This window comes from Panthera pardus, unplaced genomic scaffold, assembly GCF_024362965.1.
Source record: "Panthera pardus isolate Hobbes unplaced genomic scaffold, ASM2436296v1 HiC_scaffold_2, whole genome shotgun sequence".
NCBI classification, from domain to species: domain Eukaryota; kingdom Metazoa; phylum Chordata; class Mammalia; order Carnivora; family Felidae; genus Panthera; species Panthera pardus.
In genome coordinates, this window is record NW_026526765.1 from 133585778 (window position 1) to 133609765 (window position 23988).

General features: G+C 42.5%; 1 protein-coding gene and 1 long non-coding RNA gene across 4 annotated transcripts in view; one reads left to right on the forward strand and one right to left on the reverse strand.

Annotated features, from left to right (window-relative positions):
• LOC109250929 (uncharacterized) overlaps window positions 1–23988 on the forward strand; it is a 268707-nt gene that overhangs the window by 131788 nt on the left and 112931 nt on the right. The window lies entirely within an intron of this gene.
• CTXN3 (cortexin 3) lies at window positions 12723–22359 on the reverse strand. Of its 3 annotated transcripts, none has more exons than XM_019422118.2 (2): window positions 22017–22359; window positions 12723–13953 (listed from the first exon to the last, which is right to left on the reverse strand). In XM_019422118.2, exon 2 carries the CDS (start codon window positions 13849–13851, stop codon window positions 13606–13608), a length of 246 nt encoding a protein of 81 aa, XP_019277663.1. In that variant the 5' UTR covers window positions 13852–13953; window positions 22017–22359; the 3' UTR covers window positions 12723–13605. The 3 variants fall into 3 exon arrangements, with proteins under 3 accessions (XP_019277663.1, XP_019277664.1, XP_053763494.1); XM_019422119.2 differs by lacking the exon at window positions 22017–22359 and adding an exon at window positions 18602–18948; XM_053907519.1 differs by lacking the exon at window positions 22017–22359 and adding an exon at window positions 17987–18504.

Here is a 23988-nt window from a genome sequence, read left to right on the forward strand (position 1 = left end):
CTCATTGCCACGTAGTATTCCATTGTGTATATAAACCACAACTTCTTTATCCATTCGTCAGTTGATGGACATTTAGGCTCTTTCCATAATTTGGCTATTGTTGAAAGTACTGCTATAAACATTGGGGTACAAGTGCCCCTATGCATCCGCACTCCTGTATCCCTTAGGTAAATTCCTAGCAGTGCTATTGCTGGGTCATAGGGTACATCTATTTTTAATTTTTTGAGGAACCTCCACACTGTTTTCCAGAGCGGCTGCCACCAGTTTACATTCCCACCAACAGTGCAAGAGGGTTCCCCTTTCTCCACATCCTCTCCAGCCTCTAGCCCAATCCTTTATTTTACAAATGAAGACACAGAGATCCTGGAGCTCAGGAAGTGAGTTTCTGAGAGTGGTCAGAACTCAGATCTGTCACTTTGCAGACATGTGCGTCTTACATTACGTCATTCATTCTTTTTCTTTCTTCTGATTTTGCATACTGAAGTTTCACCTACTCTTCAAGATCTAAGACAAATGGCACCTCCTTCATTATGACCAACCAGCCGAGACCCATCCTTCTTTGCCCATACTCAGTCTGTAGCCTCCTGGATATTGTGATCCTTAGCTTCCTCTTAGATTTTACACATATCAAAGCCCATGATGTTGACACAATATATGCCCGGTAAAATGGCTTCCACATAGGAAACTCTACATGCATTTTTATCAAATAAATGACTAAACAAAGGAAAATGACATAGCAACTTGGAGTCTTGGCTATCAAGCTGATAATGAGAAAATAGATGCATGAAAATGTAAAAAGTAGAAACCATAATGCCATGAATTTTGATCTCCTTGAACAAAAAAGCTCCACATCCATTTTAAAGTTTGTTACTGATCAAAAGTAATAATAATAATTGCATCCCTCCAGCGTAAGCCTTTCCTTTCATTAGAATAAGCAGAAGGGAATTAGTGAATTATGGCAGAGACCATGCTATAAGAGGTTTAAAGATTAAGTTTGAAAATCCATGTGTCTCTTTAAAATATGAAGAGTTCCAGCTCAGCTGAGTGCAGAAAGGCTGCCAGCCAAAAAGATCTAGTCAAGTTAAATGGAAAAAGAGTTGGTTAGTTTTTGCCAGTGGATGTTTAAATGTAAGATAATCTGTCACCCCAGTTCTTCTGTCCTGGTTATGTTTATTAAGTAAATGTTTATTATACTAAATTCCATTACAAACTGGGGCTGGGGAGTGACTTTTAAAAAGCAAAAATTTAATATAAGATGGGATTAGCTTAAAAGGGACAAAAACATCAATATATTTCTATTTTTAAATATGTCCTTTACATAGGGCTCAAAAGATGGTTAGAAAGTAAAACTTATCCCTAATGAAAATTAACCCCAGGGAAGATCCCCACACATAAAAAATAAACCCACAAAATTTGCTCCGAGAGGGCCTAGTAGTAATTTTTTTTTTTAATGGGAGAGGGTGGATAGAAAGAAAGGAAAAGGCAGTAACAGGCCTTCCATGTTTTTGACCTTAAGAGTCAGAGAGTAGAAGTTTATCACAGGGATAAGAAGACACTTGGGCACTTAACTAAATTTGCGTCCATGCTATTTGACAAGTACTTATTGAATCCTTGTTGTATCTAACTCTGGCTGGCTAGGAAATATAAGGTAAATAAAGATGATAACAGTAATTCCTATCCTTAAATTAATCAGAGCTTTCAGGCAGTGTGGATACTATTTATAAATCAGATGATCTGAATATCAACCCTTTCTTCATTTATACACTTTAGCACTGGTTCCTTAGGGAAGAAGGGGTCTGGTTTACCCGGATAACTTTTTGTCACCATTTACCTGATTTAATTCAATTTCCTAGAACTTAGGACTCTTCATTTGGCCTAAATCCAAAGATTTTCTTTAAATCCACCTGAAAGACGTTTCCAGAAATGGAGCATTGGGTGGTTGTGGGACGTGACCACCTCATTCAAGACATTTACATGCATCTGTAACATTTGCTCATGTATCGTATTTTACAGAATTCTATGAAATGCTTTAAAATTATATCCATTGAAAAACAGAGTGATTTGTTTCCAGAAGGTAAATTAAAACACAGGTTGAATTCAGGAGGCACCTTGGGCAAAATTTTATCAAAATGTTAGCTTCTGCAAAAATTATGAAGTAGTAAGTAGTCAGAATTTGAATCATTTTCTGCTTCCCACCCAGAATGTATACTCCTTAACAGTAAGTGCTCTGTCATTATCTCGGTAAACCTAACGAGGTCCTAGTACAGTGCCTGATACCCACTAGGCACCAGTGATTTATGTGGATAAATGAATGAATAGATTCATGAAAAATGTGATGTTGCAGCATGTGAAAGCCTTTGCTTCTTCTATTTAAATTCCCCAGAAAGGTGAAGGAAGGTAAGAGAATGACCCAGTAATGCAGAACAACCCAAGAAAACAGGCAGGTGTTTCCCAGGGCACAAGAGAAAGATTACATTCTGAGAAAATTCGCCTGTGGGTGGTGATGGTGGTTACAGCAGACCGTAGGAGCTACTCCGCTCAGCTTCCCCATGGTATCCTATAGCATGTTCCAGTTGTAGCTTTCTTCCCAGAGGTGTTTGCCCCGTAGAAACCTCACTACAAAAAACCATGACCAATAACCTGATATCCTGGAAAACGGTCCAACGTACTGAGTGGAGCTATCCAATTTCAAAGAGTCAGCCAGAGTTACTGCCAAGAATTCCTTTGCAAAAGTTAGAGGACATATCATTCTCATATTCTTCCCGCGTTGGTGAGATATTTAAATAAACACAGTTTCATTCCTGGGTATTCTTTGAAACTTCAGTTACAGATCACTCATAGGAACAGTGTGACCTCCGAGAAAGCTCCATCTTGGAACTCTATGGGGAGGGTAATCACAAGATTAATGTTTTCCCTATTTAAAACTGATTTACAACTAAAAATAACTGCAACAGGCTTTACTTATCTTAGAAGGGGAGGCAGGCTAGAAAGGGGCAGGGATTATCCTGCTAGAAAACATCCATGATCAATTCTCCAGTGTTTCAGTACCAAATACGTTATTCAGGGACTACAAAGGAGCATTTGTCACCTTTGCAGTATTTCTTGTGTAGTTTTCATTTTTTTAAATTTTTTAATGTTTATTTATTTTTTTTAACGTTTATTTTTGAGACAGAGAGAGATAGAGCATGAATGGGGGGAAGGTCAGAGAGAGAGGGAGACGCAGAATCAGAAGCAGGCTCCAGGTTCTGAGCTGTCAGCACAGAGCCCGACCTGGGGCCCGAACTCACAAACTGCGAGATCACGACCTGAGCTGACGTCGGACGCTTAACCGATTGAGCCACCCCCGTGCCCCTTTAATGTTTATTTTTGAGAGACAGAGAGAGAGAGACAGAGAGAGAGAGAGAGAGGGCATGAGTGGGGGAGGGGCAGAGAGAGACACACACATGCAGAATCTGAAGCAGGTTCCAGGCTCTGAGCTGTCAGCACAGAGCCAGACATAGGGCTTGAACTCACAAACCAGGAGATCATGACCTGAGCTGAAGTTGGCCGCTTAACCGACTGAGCCACTCAGGCGCCCCAGTATTTCTTGTTTTAGCAATAAAATGTGTGCTTAACTGATTCCTTTTTGGAACACAAACAGAACTTCATTATTTTTAAACATTCATATTTTGATATTTAATATTTTGGCAAGATTATAAGCACTCCAAGAGAATCTTTGATTTATCTGCTAACTCGTACAACCTATTACTGTCTTTCCATTTTATGAGGGACCGTGAGGGAATTCAATTGACTTTACCAAGGTCACCAGCAAAACAATGCTTAGAAACCTGAGAGAGAATCCTTTCTGCTTCCAAAGATTTTGCGAGTTGGCTCCTGTAAAGAAAAAATTTTTTCTGATGAAAGAGTGCCTCTGGGGAATGAAAAAGAGAAGCCTTGTCTTTCAATGCCCAGAGGTTTATGTTAGTTCCAAAGTTAGAGCGTTTACATTAGGTGCAGAGCTGAAAGTAATCTTCACTTTAAATGGACATTTTCCTCATTGCATCCCGAACTTGGAAGAACAAATGAATTAATCACAAAAGCACAATTAAAAAAAATTTTCCCTTAATGGCCTAATTTTTAGTGGCAGAGTTTTGTGTATGAGGCACGTATTTAAATGACATAGTATAGGGGCGCCTGGGTGGCTCAGTCGTTAAGCGTCCGACTTCGGCTCAGGTCACCATCTCGCGGTCTGCGAGTTCGAGCCCCGCGTCAGGCTCTGGGCTGATGGCTCGGAGCCTGGAGCCTGCTTCCGATTCTGTGTCTCCCTCTCTCTCTGCCCCTCCCCCGTTCATGCTCTGTCTCTGTCTCAAAAATAAATAAAAACATTAAAAAAAATTTAAAAAAATTAAAAAAAAAAATGACATAGTATCGCAGTGAGACATGCATGTAAAAGACCTCTCCTGCACTGTATAGTCACGAAGCCAATGTTTGTTGAAAGCTTGCTAGTCAAGGACTATTCTCATCTTCTCGTTTAATTCTTATAAAAACAAAACTGGGGGAGGGGAGATGGTAGTGATATCATGCCCATTGTACAGATGAGCAAATGAGGTCTAAGAAAGTTAACTCGTTTTCCCAAGATCACAAAATTAATGAGAGTTGGGAGGCGAAATGTCAACAGGCTGAGTATTCCAAACAAAACAAAACTCACTATATTAAGAAAACCTCAAAGCCCTGTCAAAGGATACTTTCTAGCCCATAAAACCTCTTTTCCAGGTGGTTTCCTAAAAATAACAATATTAACAACAAAAACCTCAGCAGAATGTTGATTCAGCTTAGTATTTCTAGAAAACCTTATTTCTATTTCTGGAGTTTTTCCTATTTTTAGAATTTTCACCACTGGTTTGACTAGTACTATTTTGTAGGTAGGGGAGCATTCAGGGAAAACTGGATTCAAATTTTCACTCTGCCTCCCACTGGCCTTGTGACCTGGGGCATATTCTCTGAGTCCTTCAAGTCCCTTTCATATTGGTATTCAATAAATGGTTTCCAAATTTCTAGCTATAAATTGTTTTTAAGATTCTTTTTTTTTAATGTTCATATATTTTTGAGAGAGAGTGAGAGAGACAGAGGATGAGCAGGAAGGGGCAGAGAGGGAGGCAGACACAGAATCCGAAGCAGGCTCCAGGCTCCGACCTGTCAGCCCAGAGCCCGATGCAGGGCTTGAAGTTATGAACTGCGAGATCATGACCTGACCCGAAGTCAGACACTCAACTGCTGAGCCACCCAGGAGCCCCTGGCTGTAATTTTTTTTTTTTTTTTAAAGAAGTAAAAGGGTATTTGGAGATTAAGAAGTCCAAACATCCCAGTTTACAAGGAAAGAAAGTGAGGCCCAGAGGAATTAAGTGACTTTGAAAAGCTTCCCAGCTAGCTCCTTGTGGAACCAGTAAGGAACCCGAGCTGCCAGAATACCAGGCGTGTGTGCTTTCACTATTCCGTGCTTTATCCTCTGGATTAACGTATGACTGATGATCTCTGCCACCCAGAGAAGTTTTCCTCAGGCAGAAATCACATGATTATCTTCACGTATAACCAGAGCAACAGTGCTGGGCAGAGCAGTGAGGATAGCTAAGTCTTTTCACTGCCTGTGAGTTTTAAGCTCTAGCGAATGTGGATTGAGTCCCTTGTTGACATCGGTGTGGCTCCCACCTGCCAGTTGGGATTGGCCTAGCATTTCAGTGAGCTCTGAAAGTTCCCCAAATACCAGTTTGGGGGTTTCCCTGTCTTCTCAGGCTTTGCTGCACACTTCAATGAGCACTCGTGCTCCATGCTTACCCGTGGTGAGCATCTCCATGGAGCTTCTGTGGGAAACAGTCGCTTATAATTACTGCTGCCAAATGATGCCTTAAATGCATTGAGACTTCGGTGGCACGGCCCAGGGCTCTCTCCTCGGCTCTGATATGTTCAGAGTTTTCTCATTAACGTGGATAAATATATACACGGCTTGCTCAGCCAACTTATGGATAACATAAATTATCTTTATCTTATGGATAAAGATGGTGAGCACCATGAATATGTTAATGAGGGAATCAAGTTATAAAAAGCCCACAGTGATAGTCCAAATGGAATACAGTGAAATCAAAAAAGAGAAAATTTAAATCCCTCGACTCAGATGCAAAATTTAGAAATTGTACAGAATGGGGTGGGACCTTATGTTTGACGTCACCTTGGCATACGTAAATTTTTACCTTGGCATAGGTCAGGATGCTCCAGAGTTTAGGTTGACTGTGAATTTGATACGAGTCAACAGCGATGTGGCTGCCAAAAAGATCATTTCATCTTGGGCTGTCTTACAACATGTGGCTTTCAGAACAAAATAAATGACAATTTGTTTTCACTCATTTTAGTCAAACCACGTCTGGACTATTATCTTCCTTGCTGTGCAGCAGAGACATGGTTAAACTGAAGAGTATCCAAAATGTTTGATAAGACCAAGAGATGATTCAAAAGACCTGATGGTATGAAAACTAGTTAAAGGAACAGGATTTTTTTTTTCATACTGGGGGAATAATGATATGTCAAGAGCTATGAAGGAGCTGAGATTTTACCATACTTGCAAGCTGATAAGTTAGCCTGATACAGTTTCATGGATGCTGATAGAAGCCTTAAGACTCAGAGACACAGGACACTTCATTACAGCAATCACAGGACCCAGCTTATCAGCATTTTCTTGTGCCAGTTCCTTCAACTCCAATCCCACAGGGCAACACCAAAAGAACCAGGAAGCGCCTGCACATGGTGGGTTGCACTATAGGAAAGGAACCCTGATTAGGAAATCCCAATCTTTTATCATAGTCTGCAAGCAAACCCGTCCGATGATTTTCCTATGGGATGGGAGATACTGTCTCTCATCACCCAGCTTTGAAAAGAACAAAAAGCTATCAGTGCCTCCGCTGGAAAGATGGGCACAAAGAGAAGCGATTCGTCCACTGTTTTCAACAATAACATTTTGTCATGTTAAAAAAAAAAAAAATGACACTTCTAGAAATCCGTCACTTCCAAGGAAAAAACCATGTCCAATTGGTGACAGTTACCAAAAGCCACATTTATGGTGGATAGGGAAATATTTTTATAAAAAACACAACAAGAAACAAGAAGCAGGGCAAGCCAAAAATGCAAAGGACTTCTCAAGAAGTTAGATGTGGTCAGGCAGAAGCCAGGCGGCCATTTGTAGTGACTGTGAAGGACTATTAATATTCATATACCAGAGAAGTGTTGAATTTAATGTTACATTAAGCTGCTTCTGACACTCCATTTATCAGAAAACAGAGGGAAAGAAAGAAGTGAAGTAACTAGGAAAAAATGCATGACAAAAAAGGATAAAGGGTACTTTCAAACTTGAAATACTTCATTGTATATCTTCTAAAGCTCAATCTGGGCCCCAAGAGGATCCAGACATCTCTTTGATAAGCCAGAGATAGGGCTGTATCCAAAGCCTTTATGAACATTATGTTGTAATCTCCCTCGTCTGCTCCTTCGGCTAAGAAAAACAGCTCAAAAGTCTATTTGGAAATAAAGAATCTCTGAAGCTTTGCCCTAGATTGATTATCCTTGTTTTGAGAAACAGAATCTTTTCTAAGGAATCCTTTATAATCTACCTAGATGCTTCTGGTTGTCCAGACACTTAAAGTGAAGTCTGGGAATACTTCAAAAGAAAATACATTATCCATAGGGTGTTTGTTTGTTTGTTTGTTTGTTGTAAAGACATGAAACATTTGTTTCCCGCCTCTAGAGAGAGAAAGGGGGGAGAGAAAAGGAGAGTGAGATTATTTAAGAATCACCATCATGACAGTTAGCAAATGGATGTGTTTTTACTTTGTGGATTTATCACCTGCCCATTCTGTTTGAATTCCTTCTCACACCACTTATGTAAGGTGATATACAGCTGTAGCCAGCGGGTAGAGATGACGGAGGATGTGATTTGACCTGTTTGCTTCTCTCTTTCTTTACGTGGAAAGTGAGGTGTTGAAATAGACAGCAGCCGTGTTTCTTTCCAGCTTTTCAGACTCCAAAGAATCCAGGAAGAGCCATTTTCTTAAAAGCTGGCATAAATTTGGAGCTCTTAGGGATGGTAATAGGGCTTGGGAAAAAAATGAGGGCGAAATCACCTTTGAAAGATGGTTTAAAGAGAATCTCTCCTACCCTAAAGCGTAGTAACATCAGTCAGGATATGGGGAAAGGCCATGGAATGGAGGGGTAGAGTAGGGTCCTGTGTTGCTTTGTGACAAGACCTGGGTGTGGTTTATGGCAGGAAACTGGAAACAAAATTTCCATTCTTTGCTAAATCAGCCTGGAATGCTATTCTAAAAACTGACCTTGGAAAAGGCCGCAGACTGGCTGAAGTGTTGGAGCCTGGCTCCTCAGGCCAGGGCACATTGTAGGCTGGGGAGGCCTCGCTTCTGAAGAGATAGACTTCTGTCTGGAAATGATTTGTTGAGTCTTTTAAGATACAAGAGATACAGGGACGCCTGGGTGGTTCATTCGGTTGGGCTTCTGACTTCAGCTCAGGTCATGATCTCGCGTTTTGTGAGTTCGAGCCCCGCGTCGGGTTCTGTGCTGGCAGCTCGGAGTCTGGAGCCTGCTTCGGATTCTGTGTCTTCCTCTCTCTCTGCCCCTCCCCCACTTGCACTCTGTCTCTGTCTCTCAAAAATGAATAAACATCAAAAAACAAAAAAACAAGAGATACAGAGTTTACAGTGTCCTTCTTTTATACCTCACAGCAAGCAAATGACTTTTTCCGGCATGGATTAGTTTGATCCCAGATAACAGCTACACATTTACTGATTTGGGCACTTTGGAGATAAGGGCTCTACTCTACAACTTTGAGATTCCTCAACAATTGAGACTCCGCCTCCCACTCCTGTGCATAATTTGTCTCACAAGACACACACTTCAAATATCACAAATCAGATCTCAGAATTTATTTAGGGTTTGGGGACTAAAATATCTTTGAAAATAATTGTGTCTCAATATGTTTTACATGTCAGGTTTGAAAGTTGACAGCTTAACTATCCTTTTCTTTTAATGACTTATGGTGGACAAATAAAATTTCACATCTCACCAAATTCACCAATACATTTACAATATGAAAGCTTCAGGTTTTCAATAAAACACTGTGCAATGAAGCCAATAAAAAAGGAACTTAAATGCATATTTTTTCCTACATACATAAGCATCTGTTCCAACTTCTGCCTCCTAAAACTGTTGCTTATTTTGTTTCAGCTTTAACCCTTAAAAATAGTGAAAGAATGATCTGGATTGGAATGTTCATTACTTTAACAGCAGGAGTCAAGTTAATCTGCTTCACACCCCATGTTAGACTTACTTTACTCAGTGCTTAAGATATTTAAAAAAGGTCTCTTGGAGGGAGCACTTTTGATCTAGAACTTGGGGTCTCCTGGGGGCATTAACCAGGCAGAGCTTAGACTGACAATGAGTTTGCCACATCTTTCTGAATCCAGACGTAGCTCTCCTCTAGAGTGACCTTGGGAAAGTAATGTGTTCATCCTGGGATGCGGATATACAAGGTAGAGGGCAGCTGCACTTGTTATAAATATCTTGTAAGGTAGGCAAAATGCTGCACTGTGACTCCGGAAGCCAGAAAGCTGGGAAAGAGAGGGCTTATGTGACCTTTCGAGAATACACTGTTCACCCCAAGGAGCTGTGAGTAATTAAAACAGAGAGTTAGCACTTCTCACGGAAGGGATCGATTTACTCCGAATAGCCCGAAGCTTGTGATCACTTGCTAGGATACTCTTGCTCTCACCAAGAGAGGGGAGGAGCAGGGGAGACCCAGTGAGGGCACGATGAACAAGGAACAGTAATCTGAGAAGGGGAGACAGAAGTGGAGTGAGCAATGAAGGGAAGAAGGGAAGAAAAGCAGGCTTCCGGAGGCCCCGTGGCACTTACTGGCAATCCCGGGCTCAGAGCCGCAGAGGCCAGGTGGCTATTTCGGTCTGTTCCCGTTATAGAAGCCCATCCCGATGCTGCCCTGAGGAAGGGTGCGGAAACTCGAAATGACAGCCACTCTTCATGTCATTTTCTTTCTCACCAATCTGCACTGACTCCCACACTGCATTTTGCTTTTAAGGACGCCCTGCTGTTCCGGTCCACCTTTATCCTTTCTATACAAGTTCCGGCAACCCCCCAACCACCTTCCACCTTCCCCAGCCAGTCTGCCCTCCTGGCTGCAAGCTCCACACCAGCCCCTCTCTTCCTTTACTCTATTGTTTTCCCTCCTCTCCTCCTTCGCATATGCCCAAAACATCTCCATCCTGTTAGGTCAAGATATAATTTATTTCATCACAATCACTCCCATTGCGTAAAGCTTTATAGCCAACATTGAAACATGGACCATCACACTTGAGTCCCACTAGGATATTTCCCTCATTATCTTGACCCACATCCATCTGTCCCATGTTCTGTTTCTTGAAGTATTTGTTCGCTGAACCAGTTCTATAGAATCAAATTTAGGGATGGAAGGCTGTAGTCATCTACATTTTCAACAAGCTCCCCCCCGGAAAAACTGGAGTTAAGAGTAACCTAAGGAGGCAGAATTTTGACTATGAATATTTACTTTATATTTCTCCCTGATGTTTACACATTTTTTTTATCATGATCATGTACAACTTTTATAAGAACAATTCGTGTGGGGGGCATATATATTTTTTAAAGTCCCAGATGAATTTGATAGTGTGGGAACCATAGGTCCATAGCAGTCATTTGAATGAGAATTCAGACACATGCCTTCTTTCATTTCTTAGGTTTCCACCAAGACTGACAGGTACTCAAGAGCAAGAAAATTGCCCTGTACTTTTCCTGTTTCTCCAGTGCTAGAAATGCCAGGCTCAAAGCAGGCGCTTAAATAAATACTTGAAGGAGTGTGTTTTTTTTAATATTTATTTATTGTTGACAGAGAGACAGAGAGAGAGACAGAGCGTAAGCAGGGGAGAGGCAGAGAGAGAGAGCGAGGGAGACACAAAATCCAAAGCAGGCTCCAGGCTCTGAACTGTCAGCGCAGAGCCTGATGCCGGGATCAAACCCACGAACCACGAGATCATGACCTGGGATGAAGTCAAATGCTCAGCTGACTAACCCACCCAGGTGTCCTGCTACTTGAATGGGTTTAAATAGACTCCCATTAAAATAGAAAAAATCGACTAGGGACATATGTGACATGGGTACATTTGAATTAAAAAAAACAACATTATAATTAGCGGGTTAAAGAAATATGCATTCGTAAAACAGAAAAAATATTCAGGTGACATAGTGGACCCTGGGATGACTACAGATTGGCATCAGCGTTCTACTTTAGATCTAACAGCAAAGGATCTTTGGAGGCGTCAGTAAACTACCAGCATGTAGGTATCACAAGGTGGTTCTCTCTTTTGAATCGGACTCATTCTTGAAGTGGTGTGTTCAATTATAAAATCTACAGCTAAAGACGAAATTTAAGTAGTTGGAGAGAGTTAAGAATCAAAAGTTGCTGGTGGGGATGTACAATGATGTAGCCCCTCTGGGAAACAGTCTCAGATTCTTCAAAAAGTCAAACATAGAGTTAGCATTTGACCCAGCAAATCCATTCCTAGGAATATACTCAAGAGACCTGAAAACATGGGCTTGTAAATATACAAAGACTTTATACAGTTGTTCACAGCAGCATTCTCCAGACTGGCCAATGGATAACCATGACAGAGGATAGACCGACAAAACAAGGTATAGCCAAACATGGAATATTATTTGGCCATGCAAAGGAACGCTACAACATGAACCTGCCTTGAACACATGCTAAGTGAGAGAAGCCACACACCAAAGGCCACATATTCTATAATACCGTTTGTATAAAATGTCCAGAATTGGCAAACCCATAGAGATAGAAAGTGGATTCAAGATTGCCACGGGCTGGGTGGAAGGGGATGGGAAGTCATTGCTAGTGGGTGTAGAATTCCAGAGTTAGACAGTGGTAATGGTCACACAACTCTGGGAAGGATCTAAAAGCCTCTGAATTGTACACTTTAAAAGTGTAAATTTTATGGCATGTGAATTATATTTCAATAAAGCTGTTATTTTTTTAATTTATTTTTTTAATTCAAGACGGGTGCCTGGCTAGCTCATTTGGAAAAGCTGACTCTTGATATTGGATTGTGAGTTCAAGCCCCACGTTGGGTGTAGGAATTATTTTTAAAAAATTAATTAACAAATATTTTTAAGTCAAAGGCAACATGGGGAGGGGGGAAATCTGCACAACAGGTCCTCCAAAGAATGTTAAAAAAAAAAAGGGGGGGAGACAATAAAGCAGTTTTTTTAAGGGCTGCCTTTTCAGGCATGGTTGGCCTTTTTAACTCTTTTTTTAATAAAAAAAAAAATAGGATGGCTAGCTGAGGAGAAAATTAGAAGACATAGATTATAAATACAGCTTCAGGAGTTTCATTTAGGTACAAGGTTTTCCTACATTAGAAGTTGGAATAAGAGGTTTTCTCATCTCTCTTTTTTGGGGTCTTAAATAGTGCTTAGTACAGGTTGTACGCAGGCAGGACGATCTGTGGGAGCCCTTTCTGAAATGTGAGAGGGTTGAACTCGATGACCTTGCAGCTTTTTCTGTCTCTCGGGACACTGTCTGTCCTCCGCATTCTGTCTCACACGTGGCCACCAGTGCATTCGTCTCGGTGAAATAGGAGAGGAGATGCTACCGTTTCTTGAAAAGTTTTATTTGGCTTCCCTATTCAGTCATAAACACACATTCCTCTTAAGACTGTGAAAGTCTTCTCTTCTAGACAATTAACTTTTTGCTTACAAACACGACTCGTAGCTGCCCTTGCAACCCAGAATTTCAGTCACGTGTGTGAAAAAAGTAAATTCGCATTATGTATGGACACCTCCACACAGGTTATTAATACAAATACCTAGAGTGTACTTGGCCTGGTGAAGCGTTTTCAAACCTCCGCAAGTCTTTGATTTCAGTTGTATTTGAGAAATGAAATGAGCTCATCCTCACTCATCTTTACTAGGGATGGGACCGTTTGCGCTGAACTGTTTGCGCTGTTTGCTCCCCAAAGCTGCCTGCTTTGTAGGAGATAATAGGGACCTTCTTCGGTCCACTCAGCACAGTCTTCCTTACTCTCTGCCAGGGACCCGATTCCCACGATGGTAAAGCAAACTGAGAGACACCTTCAGAGCAAAGAAGTCTCTTCGTGGCCCCGTGACCAGATTCATTTCAGAGCCATTCTGTTCTTTATTCTCTGGTTGAGGGGGGAGAGTGCTTCATTTTATGGCAAAGTTTATGTCAGTGCTGGTGCTCTTGCTTTCACCACCACACGTATTCAGAAGTATTCATTCGTTGAGTAAACAGAGAAATTCAAACCTTCCTATTTTTGGCGAGTGTTAGAAACCTTCATCCCCCGTATCCTCAAATGTTTTGTAACCCAACGGCATGGTTAATAAATGAGGGATTGTGGACCTACGACCGGGTGTTGATGAAACTTGGTGTGTTTAGAATATTGGCTAAAGAGAAATCCTTGCCAAATCATGATGCACGTCACCTCCTCCGGAGGGGATCCTGCTCCCCCTCCGCTAAGCAAGGGCATGGTCAAACTGCCCCTTCTCCAGCCCTTCAAGTCCATCAGCCCAAGTCGAGGTTGGCATGCTCCGATACGGGTCCAGAAGAATCCGGAAGCACCTGACAATGAGGATGCCCAAGAAAATGAACAACAAAATCACAAAAACAAATGTGGTCTTCTGTTCCAGAGACATGCTAGAATCTGATGATGTGTTCTCAAGGGGCACTAGGGGTGAAGGGACGGGCTGTCCTCCATCCATCGTCCAGGGAAGCTAGAGCACAGGATCTCCCAGTTTCCTTTTCTTCCATCATCAGTCTACTGAGGTCATGGTGGCTACTGCGCCTTGGACAGGCTGAGTTATCTGCAAGAAGAAAGAAAGGGAAAGGAGAGGGAATAAACTACCAACGAGCAACTTTATTTCTGCGCTCACAGTCATGTTTTGCAGAGAGAAGAAGGAATCTCTAAACTTTTTCACCCAAGATGCTAAATTCTGTGTAATTACGGGAAAGAATATTTTACTCTTGCATGAAATTACCAGATTGTCCTCAGAGCAGCCACCTGGAGCCAGGAGGGATGGGCGGGGAAGACAACCAGAGTACAGAAGATGAGAAACGCGCAAGGTAATGTTGACCTCGGGGTGTGCTGCCAACTTGACATCCAAAGCCAGTGTCCCCTGCCAAGTCTCTTCCAGACTCCCTCCAATAGTATGACTTTCACATCATTCTTATAATGATACCATTGATGGAACACCAGCTATGTGCCAAGACTCTAGCTAGACGCAACATAGGTTAGCCACTCTACTACAAGCTCCGTGAAAGCCAAGACCTCTAGAGCCTCAGTGGGAGGAAACTGAGGCTGGAAAAGGTGCTTAATACAGAAACTCCCGGGGAGTATCGAGTTCTGGGCTCCAGCCTCTGGCCTCCATTCTACTACTAAATGAGTGTGGGACCTTATAGTCACTAGGCTGTAAAAACGGAATCAGAAATGCCTGTGTATCTCATGGTGCTTTAATGAGGATGAATGTCTGTGAAAACACTTCGGAAAGTATACAGAGAAGAAAGACAAACAAAATCAAGAGTCGCTTCACTTAAGAACTGCCTATGGGAGCCAGGTTGCTTCTTTCCTTTCTGTTGCCTGGTTCAAGGGAGAAAGGAGGCGTCTCAGACTCCCAGACTATCAAGCTTCCGCTGCTTGTCTTTTTTCTTCAGAAAACGTAGACCAGGTTCAATACTTGACCCTGAGAAGCACCTCGAGAACTGAGCTAGGGAAAAGGGATTGATTGGCTGTATTTTTTTTTAAAAAGTTTTACAGTAGCTTCCTACTGTGTAAGACCACCTGAAAAGGAGGAAGACAAGGGAAGAGATAAGTTATCACTATTTCCATTTTACCGGTGGATAAATTAAGATATATGAATATTACTGTTTGTCTTTAAAGGCAAGTTGGAGGGCACGCCTGGGTGGCTCAGTCGGTTAAGCGTCTGTCTTTGGCTCAGGTCATGATCCCACAGTTGATGGGTTTGAGTCCCGCATCGGGCTCTGTGCTGACAGTCCGAGCCTGGAGTCTGCTTCAGATTCCGTGGCTCCCTCTCTCTCTGCCCCTTCCCCCGCTTATGCTCTCTCTGTCACTCTCTCAAAAGTAAGTAAACATTAAACATTGTTTGAAAATTAAAAAAATAAAGGCAAGTTGGAGGATCCACAACGGCCTTAAAAACTTCGGATATTTTGAACTAAATCTATGTATGAGTCTGTTATAAGAAAAATTACACAGCACAGTAGTCAGCTATAGGAATTAACATGGAATCAAAATAAATGATATTCAATTAGAAGAAGCAACCAAATGAAAATAGAAATGATGACCTAAAGCTGTAATACAATATTTCTATAGTTATAATTGTTGCATTAGTAATCATAATAACAGTTTGCCTGTATGATGACACTTCAAAGTTTATAAAATCGCGGTTTAAGGCACAGTTTATAAAGAGATTTACAACCAGTGTCTGGGAGGAAGGAGTTACCAGTTAGGAGGAAAAAAAAAATTTTGCAGCTCTATGACTAGATATTTTTAAGGCTGGAGTCGTTGCGGTAGATTTGTTTATCATTCATTTTTATTTTGAAGTAAGATTATGATAAAATTTGACTATATTTCTTAAAAATGAGCTCCGTGGGGATATAGAGGATGTTGATGGATCGGGTTTGGTTTGGTGCGCTTGTTTTTAGGCACCCTCCCGACATCGGGTGTTAATTCTCAGCAGATAATTGGGTGAGGGGAGGGGGCAGGAAAGGGTGGCCAGAACCTCCTCTGCAGCATCCTTAGTGTTTCCAGTAATGGGCCATCTGCACTCCCAGGAAATATCCAAACTAGACTTATTCATGCCAAGTATAAAATCCACCAAGGGGGGAGCACCTGGGTGGCTCCGTCGGTTGAGGGTCCGACTCTTGATTTCGGCTCAGCTCATGATCCCAGGGTCGTGGGATTGAGCCCCACAACAGGCTCCGTGCTGGGCATGGAGCCTGCTTAAAATTCTCTGTCTTTTTTCCTCTGCCCCTCCCCTGGTTGTGCTCTCTAACAAATAAAAATTAAAAATTAAAAATAAATTACCAAGAGCTGGGTCAAAAGAAAGTCACATGCTGATAGAGGGAGAGGCGCCTAAGCTACCCCTGTCATGGTCCCTCTGGTCTCTCTGTGTCCTATGGAGGACCCCCTCACTTTGACCCTGCCCTCTCCACTGACTTCCTGGAATCCCACTCTATGTCCATTTTCCCTCCAGCCCGAATGAGGCCAGAGCCGTTTTCTTTGTCTGTTCTTAACACGGCTGAGGTAGATATGACTTTTCTGGAAGTTCTTTACGAAAACATTATGTAAGCCAGAAAGGAAATCAGGAGAAGTGAAGGCCATTAACTGTGTATACACACAACGTAAAGATTTCTGGATCTGTGAAGTTCATTGAACATGGTGAAGAACTAGACATAGAACCATTTGAGCCTGTGACGGCTCCCTTGACACAAGCTAGGGGGGCTAATATAGCGATACCTTGGTCAGCCTTTCCCTTCTCACCTCCGGTGTCCGCTTGATGCCCGGGAGCTCTCTTCCCCAGCCTTGTCCTTCACACAAGGCAAAATGCCAACTTCTTTTCTCCCAGCTCATACTTCCTAGGCTTCCTCCAGAACTCAGATTTTCGAGCTGGTCCACCGTTCACTTGGGGGCTGCAGTGATGGGTAATCATTCCAAGAAGTCCCAGCAAGTCACCTAGTCATCCTGATTCACATTATCAGCTACGTTTCCCTTTTCCGTCTCCCTGTCAATGAGTCTGGAGCCTGGCTTCTTCCCAGGGAAGTCAACTCTTAGAATGATCTAAAAATCAGTTTTAATTTGCAGTGTTACCACCCTCTGCTGATTAAAAGCAGATGCTGTGATATGGTTAACCCTCTCTATAGCCTCATCAAATGCTTTTTACAAGCCTGCCAAAATATAAATATATATCCTCCAACCCCTTCGTCACCAGCCCCTTGCTGATAAACCAAACTGATGAGAAAACAGAGATGAAAGTATTTCAAAAACTCCACAGCCCTTTATAAACTGCAAGCTTCTCCCCTCCCACCATACTGTGATAACCCACTTCCTATTAAAATAACTTCATTTGGTCAAATCATCAAAGCCTCTCATTAAATTGCAATATTTTACCAAGGAGAATGACACATGAACACGTTAACAGGAATTTGTCTAGGAAAACTACTTTTATTTGAAGGAGGGGAGGTGTGGTAGACAGAAAGGAAAGTGAAGTGTCTTTCCGGAAGTGAGGGGCCATCGGGGTTGGGGGCAGCAGACATGAGGTTCTGTGGGCAGATGGCCCAGGAGGAAAGTCCTGGAGAGGGTGGGGGATGATGGGTATAGATGAGAAGATCCGGAGAGAGTTCATCAGGGTATATGGGGGATACATAGATCCAGGAAGAAAAGCCAGCTCTTGCCCAAGCTTTGCCTGGGACTGATTGAAATCCCTGGACGAGCCTGCTTGATTTTAAACCCGCAATCAGCTAATCAATAATTTACAAATTTGGAAAGCTCAACAGCACATCTAAGTTAAAGGAAGCAGCGGACAGAGTAAGATGCAGAAAAAGAAAGAAATGTAATCACTTGACTGCCCCAGTAAAAAAATATGCAAAGACATCAAGATCTTTTAAAACGTCTACCTTAGAGTGAAATGTCCCTTATTGGCAAAAAACGATCCTTAGAAAATGTTCACGGGTGCTTTTACCTGAATAATGAAATCTTCCTCTGAGGTGAATAGAGAAATCTGGGCAAGTAAATTATTTGAAAGGATTCTGACACAACCATCCTAAGTGCTAACAAAAACAAAAGGCGGTTGTTTTAAGTACAAGAAGGACCACGGTACTCACAGCGGTGCTTTAATCCTAGCTGGCATCCCCGTCCACGGCACAGCCCTGTGTCCCCTTTGCAGGTCTATTTGCAAGTACTCAGGACACAGCAAAGTCTAATTTTCATACCGGACCAAGGAAGGCTTAATTAAAAAGAAGCGCTTCTCAAAAATCATATACCACATTCCTTTTCTTAAGTCAAACCCCCGGACTCTGTGATGGGCACAAAGCGTAAAACCCCCGCATTACTTACGACGCCCCAAGTGAGCAGCTCATCTTAGCCATCACCATTGGCACTAATAGCCACTCGCCTTACTTATAATAATTTGCAAAGAGGCCTGTCTTTCTTTCCTCATGCTTCTGACACACTGCGTCAAATTCATCTCTCTCAGCTCAGAACTCAACCCTTCTTCCCTCGGAAAACCTTTGGGCTCCGATGTCCAAGGACCCTGACTGCCCATTAACCCCCTTACAGACAGACCTGATACCCCTGTTTTCTCGACTGCAAGATTTAGGTCATCTTCTTCCAATGGAAGTTTTGTAAGGCATTAATTTATTTTCCTAATAAGTTTCCAGAAGAACAAACCTCAAATTGCGTTTGGTCCGGAGTCAAATGACCAAGAGGCAAAAACTTACGTGTGACTGAGTGTGCAGACACCTGAGGAAGCCGTTCTCACTTGGTTTGCTCTGCAGCTGTACCTAACACAGGCTGTTCTTTGAACTCCTCCAGGTTTCCCACCTCTGAGCTTTTAGTCATGATGCTCTCTGCCTGATGCCCTCCTCCTCGCTCTCTTCGCGCCTGTGGGTTTCGCTCCCTCCCTCAGGGTACACACCAAATACCACCTCCCTGGTGGGGCCTGCGTGTCTCTCCCTTCACCAGAGCGGCCAGGGTGCCTCCTGCTCTGTCCCCTGGAGCCCAGCACCTGCGTCCTGGGGCAGCACGTCACACAGGGCAAGTCTCCGCGGTGTTCAACTCTGTCTCCTTAGGAAACAGCAAGCTCCTTGAGGAATCCCTTGCTGCTCCAGGGTCACTGCCTTTTTAAACAGAGTTTCAATCAAATCTCTGGCCCCTACCAACCAAGGAACTGAACTCAAACTTGGAGGTGCCAGCTGATAGAAAGAAGGGGTGAAAAAGCACATGTCATCCAGCCCGACTGGGATGTCAGACCTTCATGTTTGCAATAGGTCTGATTTCTAAGAATACAGACAGGTAGTCTGGGTCACTGTGACTCTTCGTCAGTCTTGGATTTCATGATTTGAAAAAGTAGTTATTTGGCTTTTTACCTTTTCCTTGGTTTCAGTGCTGATGCGTAGGGTCCCATCAAACAGAAAAATTAGCACATGACTTTCTGTTTCAGGGCTCAAGACTTTCTTAGTTAATTGGCCTTGTGGGTGGGGAAGAGCTGCCATTTAAAATATCCTGAATCCAGATGACCTACCTGGAAACTGTAAATGTCAACATGACCCTCCCTCAAGCTCGGCTCATTTGGACATTTCATTGCACGAGCATCGCATGATACCATTTAACAGTAAGGAAAATTATTTTATCTGGAGAAAATAGACCTTAAAGCAATGATATATGTCTTTTCTTATTTTTAAAGTGACAGCCACAGAATTAGTTCAGCGCATTGGAGACATCGCTCTGTGGAGCATTTGATCCCACCATCTCACTTTTGTGGGGATCCGTTCCCATACCCCCTCTCCTGCAACGGGCTGCAATGATAATAGCTACAATGGATGCATGTCATGTGGAGTCCTGCCCGGCTCATAGTGGGCGTTCAATAAATATGTGATGATGAATAGCATTTTCTCTGTGTGCCGTTTTTTTGTGCAAAATGAGGTTTATCTCTAAATTCTATTATGCAAACAAGCACACCAGGGAGCGGAGATTATAAGTAAACTGGCCCAAATCATAAAAACCAGTTACCAGAGGAGAAGCATCTCCCCAAGGATGCTGACTCACAAGTTTCTCTCCGGCATGTCAGAATGAGTAGAAAGTCGGTCGTCCCCCCGCTGCTAATGGTATGCAGGGTGCAGGCAAGCCATAGTGTCTGTATTTTTAAGTACCTCTAAACCACATAAGCACCGCACCTCATTTTTAAAACTTCTAAGCCAGAAACCTGGTTATGTGACTCGACATGTTTTCCAAAAGTAGATGTAAAAAACAGTGTGTCTGTGGAACAAGAACACTCCCAGGTTTGTATAGTTTACGTTCACATTTAACGGACAGGACGCTCTGTGCTACAAAGACATCCTGTGTACCTTATTTATATTTATCTGGCAGACTAGCGAGACCAATTTGTAGACTGTAACAGGAAGGGAATTGACTGGGTAGGCAAGATTGAATTTGCAATGACCAGCAGAGACAAACTTCCTCAAAGTGCTGCATTATTCTGCAACAGTTCTGAAACTGACTGTTGAAATGTTAGCACGCCTTTGGGTGATTAACGGTGGTACATACCCTGAGACTGAGGCTAAATAGAATCACCTCTACTTTTTTGAGCTAAACAAAACCTCAGCTGCATTGCTGTTTGCATAACTGGAGTGTCTGGAGATATACTCCACCCTCTGTCCCAACCCACCCACCCTGGATGTGTAAACATCCCCATCAGCCCTGTTATATATCTCCCCTTACAACTAACTGTGAGCCCTCCACAAAAGCCACCTCATCATCTAAGTAATCCAATCACTACATAAACAAAAGCTATTACCTATGAATCTTGTGGAAATTCTGTGTAGGAACGCAGTGAACAATAATTTGCATTCCAGGATATACACACAGGGATGCAAAATATTTCCTATAAATTCAGAGAACTCATGGCCCTCTTAGTGATCAGCCCAGAAATAAATTCAGGTAAAGATTTCCTGGCTCTTTCTAGGTACTTCATGTATGTTAACCAACATACACTCCCCTTCCCTTTTTTTTTTTTTTTTTTTTTTGGCTCACATAAATGTATGGCAACCTCCATATTTTTCTTTTCTGAATACGGACTTCTTGATCCAGTACAATAGCACTGATGTTTCAGAATTCACAGGATGGCTAAGGACAGATATTATTTTACACACTGAACAAACAGACCCAAGGCTACTAAAAAGCCCTAAAACAGTGACTTTAAATACATGTAAATGTGGTCAGCTACAAATGTCAACAGGCAGTTTTGGAACTGTCGCCAGCCCTCACTGCTGCAATGAGAGGTCTGTTCCCTCTGACTGTCACTGCAAAGTCAGCCTGCAGATGTCTGCTTGGGTTTGGGAGTGGACCCTGTTGTTCTGGCTCACCAACTCTGGGTCAGCACAAGAGCTTTCTCTTCAGCCTGAGCCCTAACCTCAGCTTTACTTCTTCCCTGTCTTCATTTTCCTCCTAACATCTGCTAGAAGAGTTTTGAAGGGACTGCAGGGCACGGCTGCAGCCTTGCTGAGAAAAATCCCACGTGAGTGCCCAGGCAGTACGTGGGGGTACCAAAAGGCACCAGTAGCAAACTGGAACTTGTAACTTCATACAATACACCTTACTGTCATACCCAGTTTTCTTTCTGTTTCCTTGTGTGTTTGCTAATGCAAAAGCGTGCTTGCTGATACCTCAGAAGGCTGGAGCTGCACAGGGCTCACCACGCAGGGGCACCAGGGATGGTCAGCATCATCATTATGAGTTGTTGAGTTGTGATTCTTTGTGAACAAATTAAAACATCCCTGATACATTTTGGGAGGTTGGACGTTTCAGGTGAATGGAAAAAAAAATACTATAATGGACAAATAGCTTTCGAGAATAATTTACTGCAGCTTAGCAAAGAAAAAAGCCTATTTTACTACTCTTTTATCCAGTATCAGTAGCATAAACTTAAGCATGCTTTAAAAATAAAGGTACCATTACATTTCACCCCCCTCGTATTAACTTTACCCGGCAACTGTTTAATTAGACTTTATCTGGCATCTAGATCTAAATTCAGATCTTGGATCCAAAAGCATCTATGTGATCATTGCTCATGCATGAATCGTAAAGTTAGAGAAAAGCATTAATTAGCCCATCAAAGACACAGTGTTGGTCAAGTACCTGGGTCTGGCTGAACAAACACTTGATCCATTTCCTGGTGGAACAGTTACAGGTAGTTACAAGCCTCTTTAGTTCCCATTCTTCCCGATCAAGCTGTGTTGAAGCAGTAGACAGTGGTAGCTGCTAGCAGCTGATGGCACACCCCAGATCTAAAGCTGTTGTTTCAGGCTTAGAAACTTCCCATTAAAACCCCCGAGTTAAAGGAGCATCGCCTTTCTGTGTGAGGCATCATTAGCGGCCAATACGGCTGCTTCTTTGTGGCGAGCCATGATTTCAGTTCTGCCTCAGCAACTCTTCAGAGGATTCTGCTTCAGTGAGTAGAGGCAGTATCCTAGCAGTGTGTCTGAAATCATCTTCAAGAAAGCATTAACATTCAAAAGGAGTACGGGGGGGGGGGGGGGAAACATCACAGGGCATTCCCATACCTTTTCAAAATCAAAGCCATAAATCTACCAGTACTCTGTTCTTCTGTATCGATTGTTGACACGGTTCCTCTTTGGGGATGTCAATTAGCACCTTGCAGCGACCAGCCTCCATATTGATTATGGTTTATGACCTTCGGGCCAACTTAATTAAGAGGAAGACTTCTAAGGAAGGGCATCAACATAGTATTTGGGAAATGAAGGAAAGGCTGTTTTTCCTAAAGAAAACAAAACTGACCTTTCAGAAAAGTAGTAATGATAGGAGGCGAAAAGGAAAGAACAATTTAAAAAATCATATTTTTACCACCTGTTTGTAAATTTGCTAGGCTATAGTTTTCCAGGTCCCGTGTATCATTGGCCAGCCTGTGTAATTGTGACCTTGGCCCATACCCCACCCCACACAGGCTGTCAGAGACTGCTGATGAATAGAGCTTTGGTGAGAGAAAGTTATTCTAATTCTACAGATTCTAGTTACATGGCACAATACTTAAATTATTTTCCTTGGATAGAATGCCTAAATAAATTTGGAAAATATTTTAGGATAAAATTCATCTTTAAAAAAAAAATTGCTTCTCTGGAAAGAATTCAACACAATCCCTAAGATGGAACATCCTTGTTTTTTGGCAACTCACCACTTTCTTTGTTGAAGTGGAAACACAGTTAGCAACAACACCCACCCACCAAATGATGGGGTGCATGGTATTTAAAGCTCACTCTGACTGTGCCTGTCAGCTTTGCTGTCTCTTTGGCTCTCGCAAGAAGCCGGCCATTACCCGGTAGCTGTAGGGGACTGGAACAGAGCTCATTTTCTAAGAAGAAAATTTCCATCTGCTAGCAACAGACAACAATCCTGGATAGACCTCAGACCCAGGAAGATGTCATTGCCAAATGTTATGATCTAATGTCAGAATCAAACGCTTGCCATTAGAAGCGAAGCCCACCAGAATATGAGGGTTCTCTACACATATGTTTTCAAGATTTTTAACTGAATCTCCTTCTATTTAGTTTTTCTGACTGTTTTACACACACACACACACACACACACACACACACAGAGCAAAGGGACAAATGAAATCTGACAAAGCACTATCATTCAATACTAACTGGTATCCTCTGTGCTTTTCAGCCATCGGCGCTGGTAGATGGAGGGACCTGTCTCGGTAATGCCCACAGAGTGTGGCTCAGGGAACATTCTGACCCCACCCTTACTTATCATTCCATGGGCTGAGAAAGCGCTCTAGTTAGAAATGAGCCTGAGTTACTGTGAGCTCACCCTGCCCATGAGGCCTCCTCAGATATTGTTTTCCTCTACAGACTCATAGAGGTGGTAGAGAACATGAGAGGCCGGGGCTGCCCTTCAGCTCCCCCGCAGGCTGAAACCATCCCAGAGAGATGAGTGCCTGGCCTATTTTTAACACTCTCCAGAGAATTAGATTCCATACCCTGCTCTGACAACCTCTGTTTAAACTAACGTCTCCGTTGCTTACTTAGTCTAAATGGGCTGGCATATTTCCTTTTCATGATATCCTAGCGGCAGAAAGTCAGTCATT

Coding starts and splice junctions, on each gene's coding strand:
- CTXN3 (XM_019422118.2), bottom strand. CDS start 13,851: ATGGATGGAGGACAGCCCGTCCCTTCACCCCTAGTGCCCCTTGAGAAC.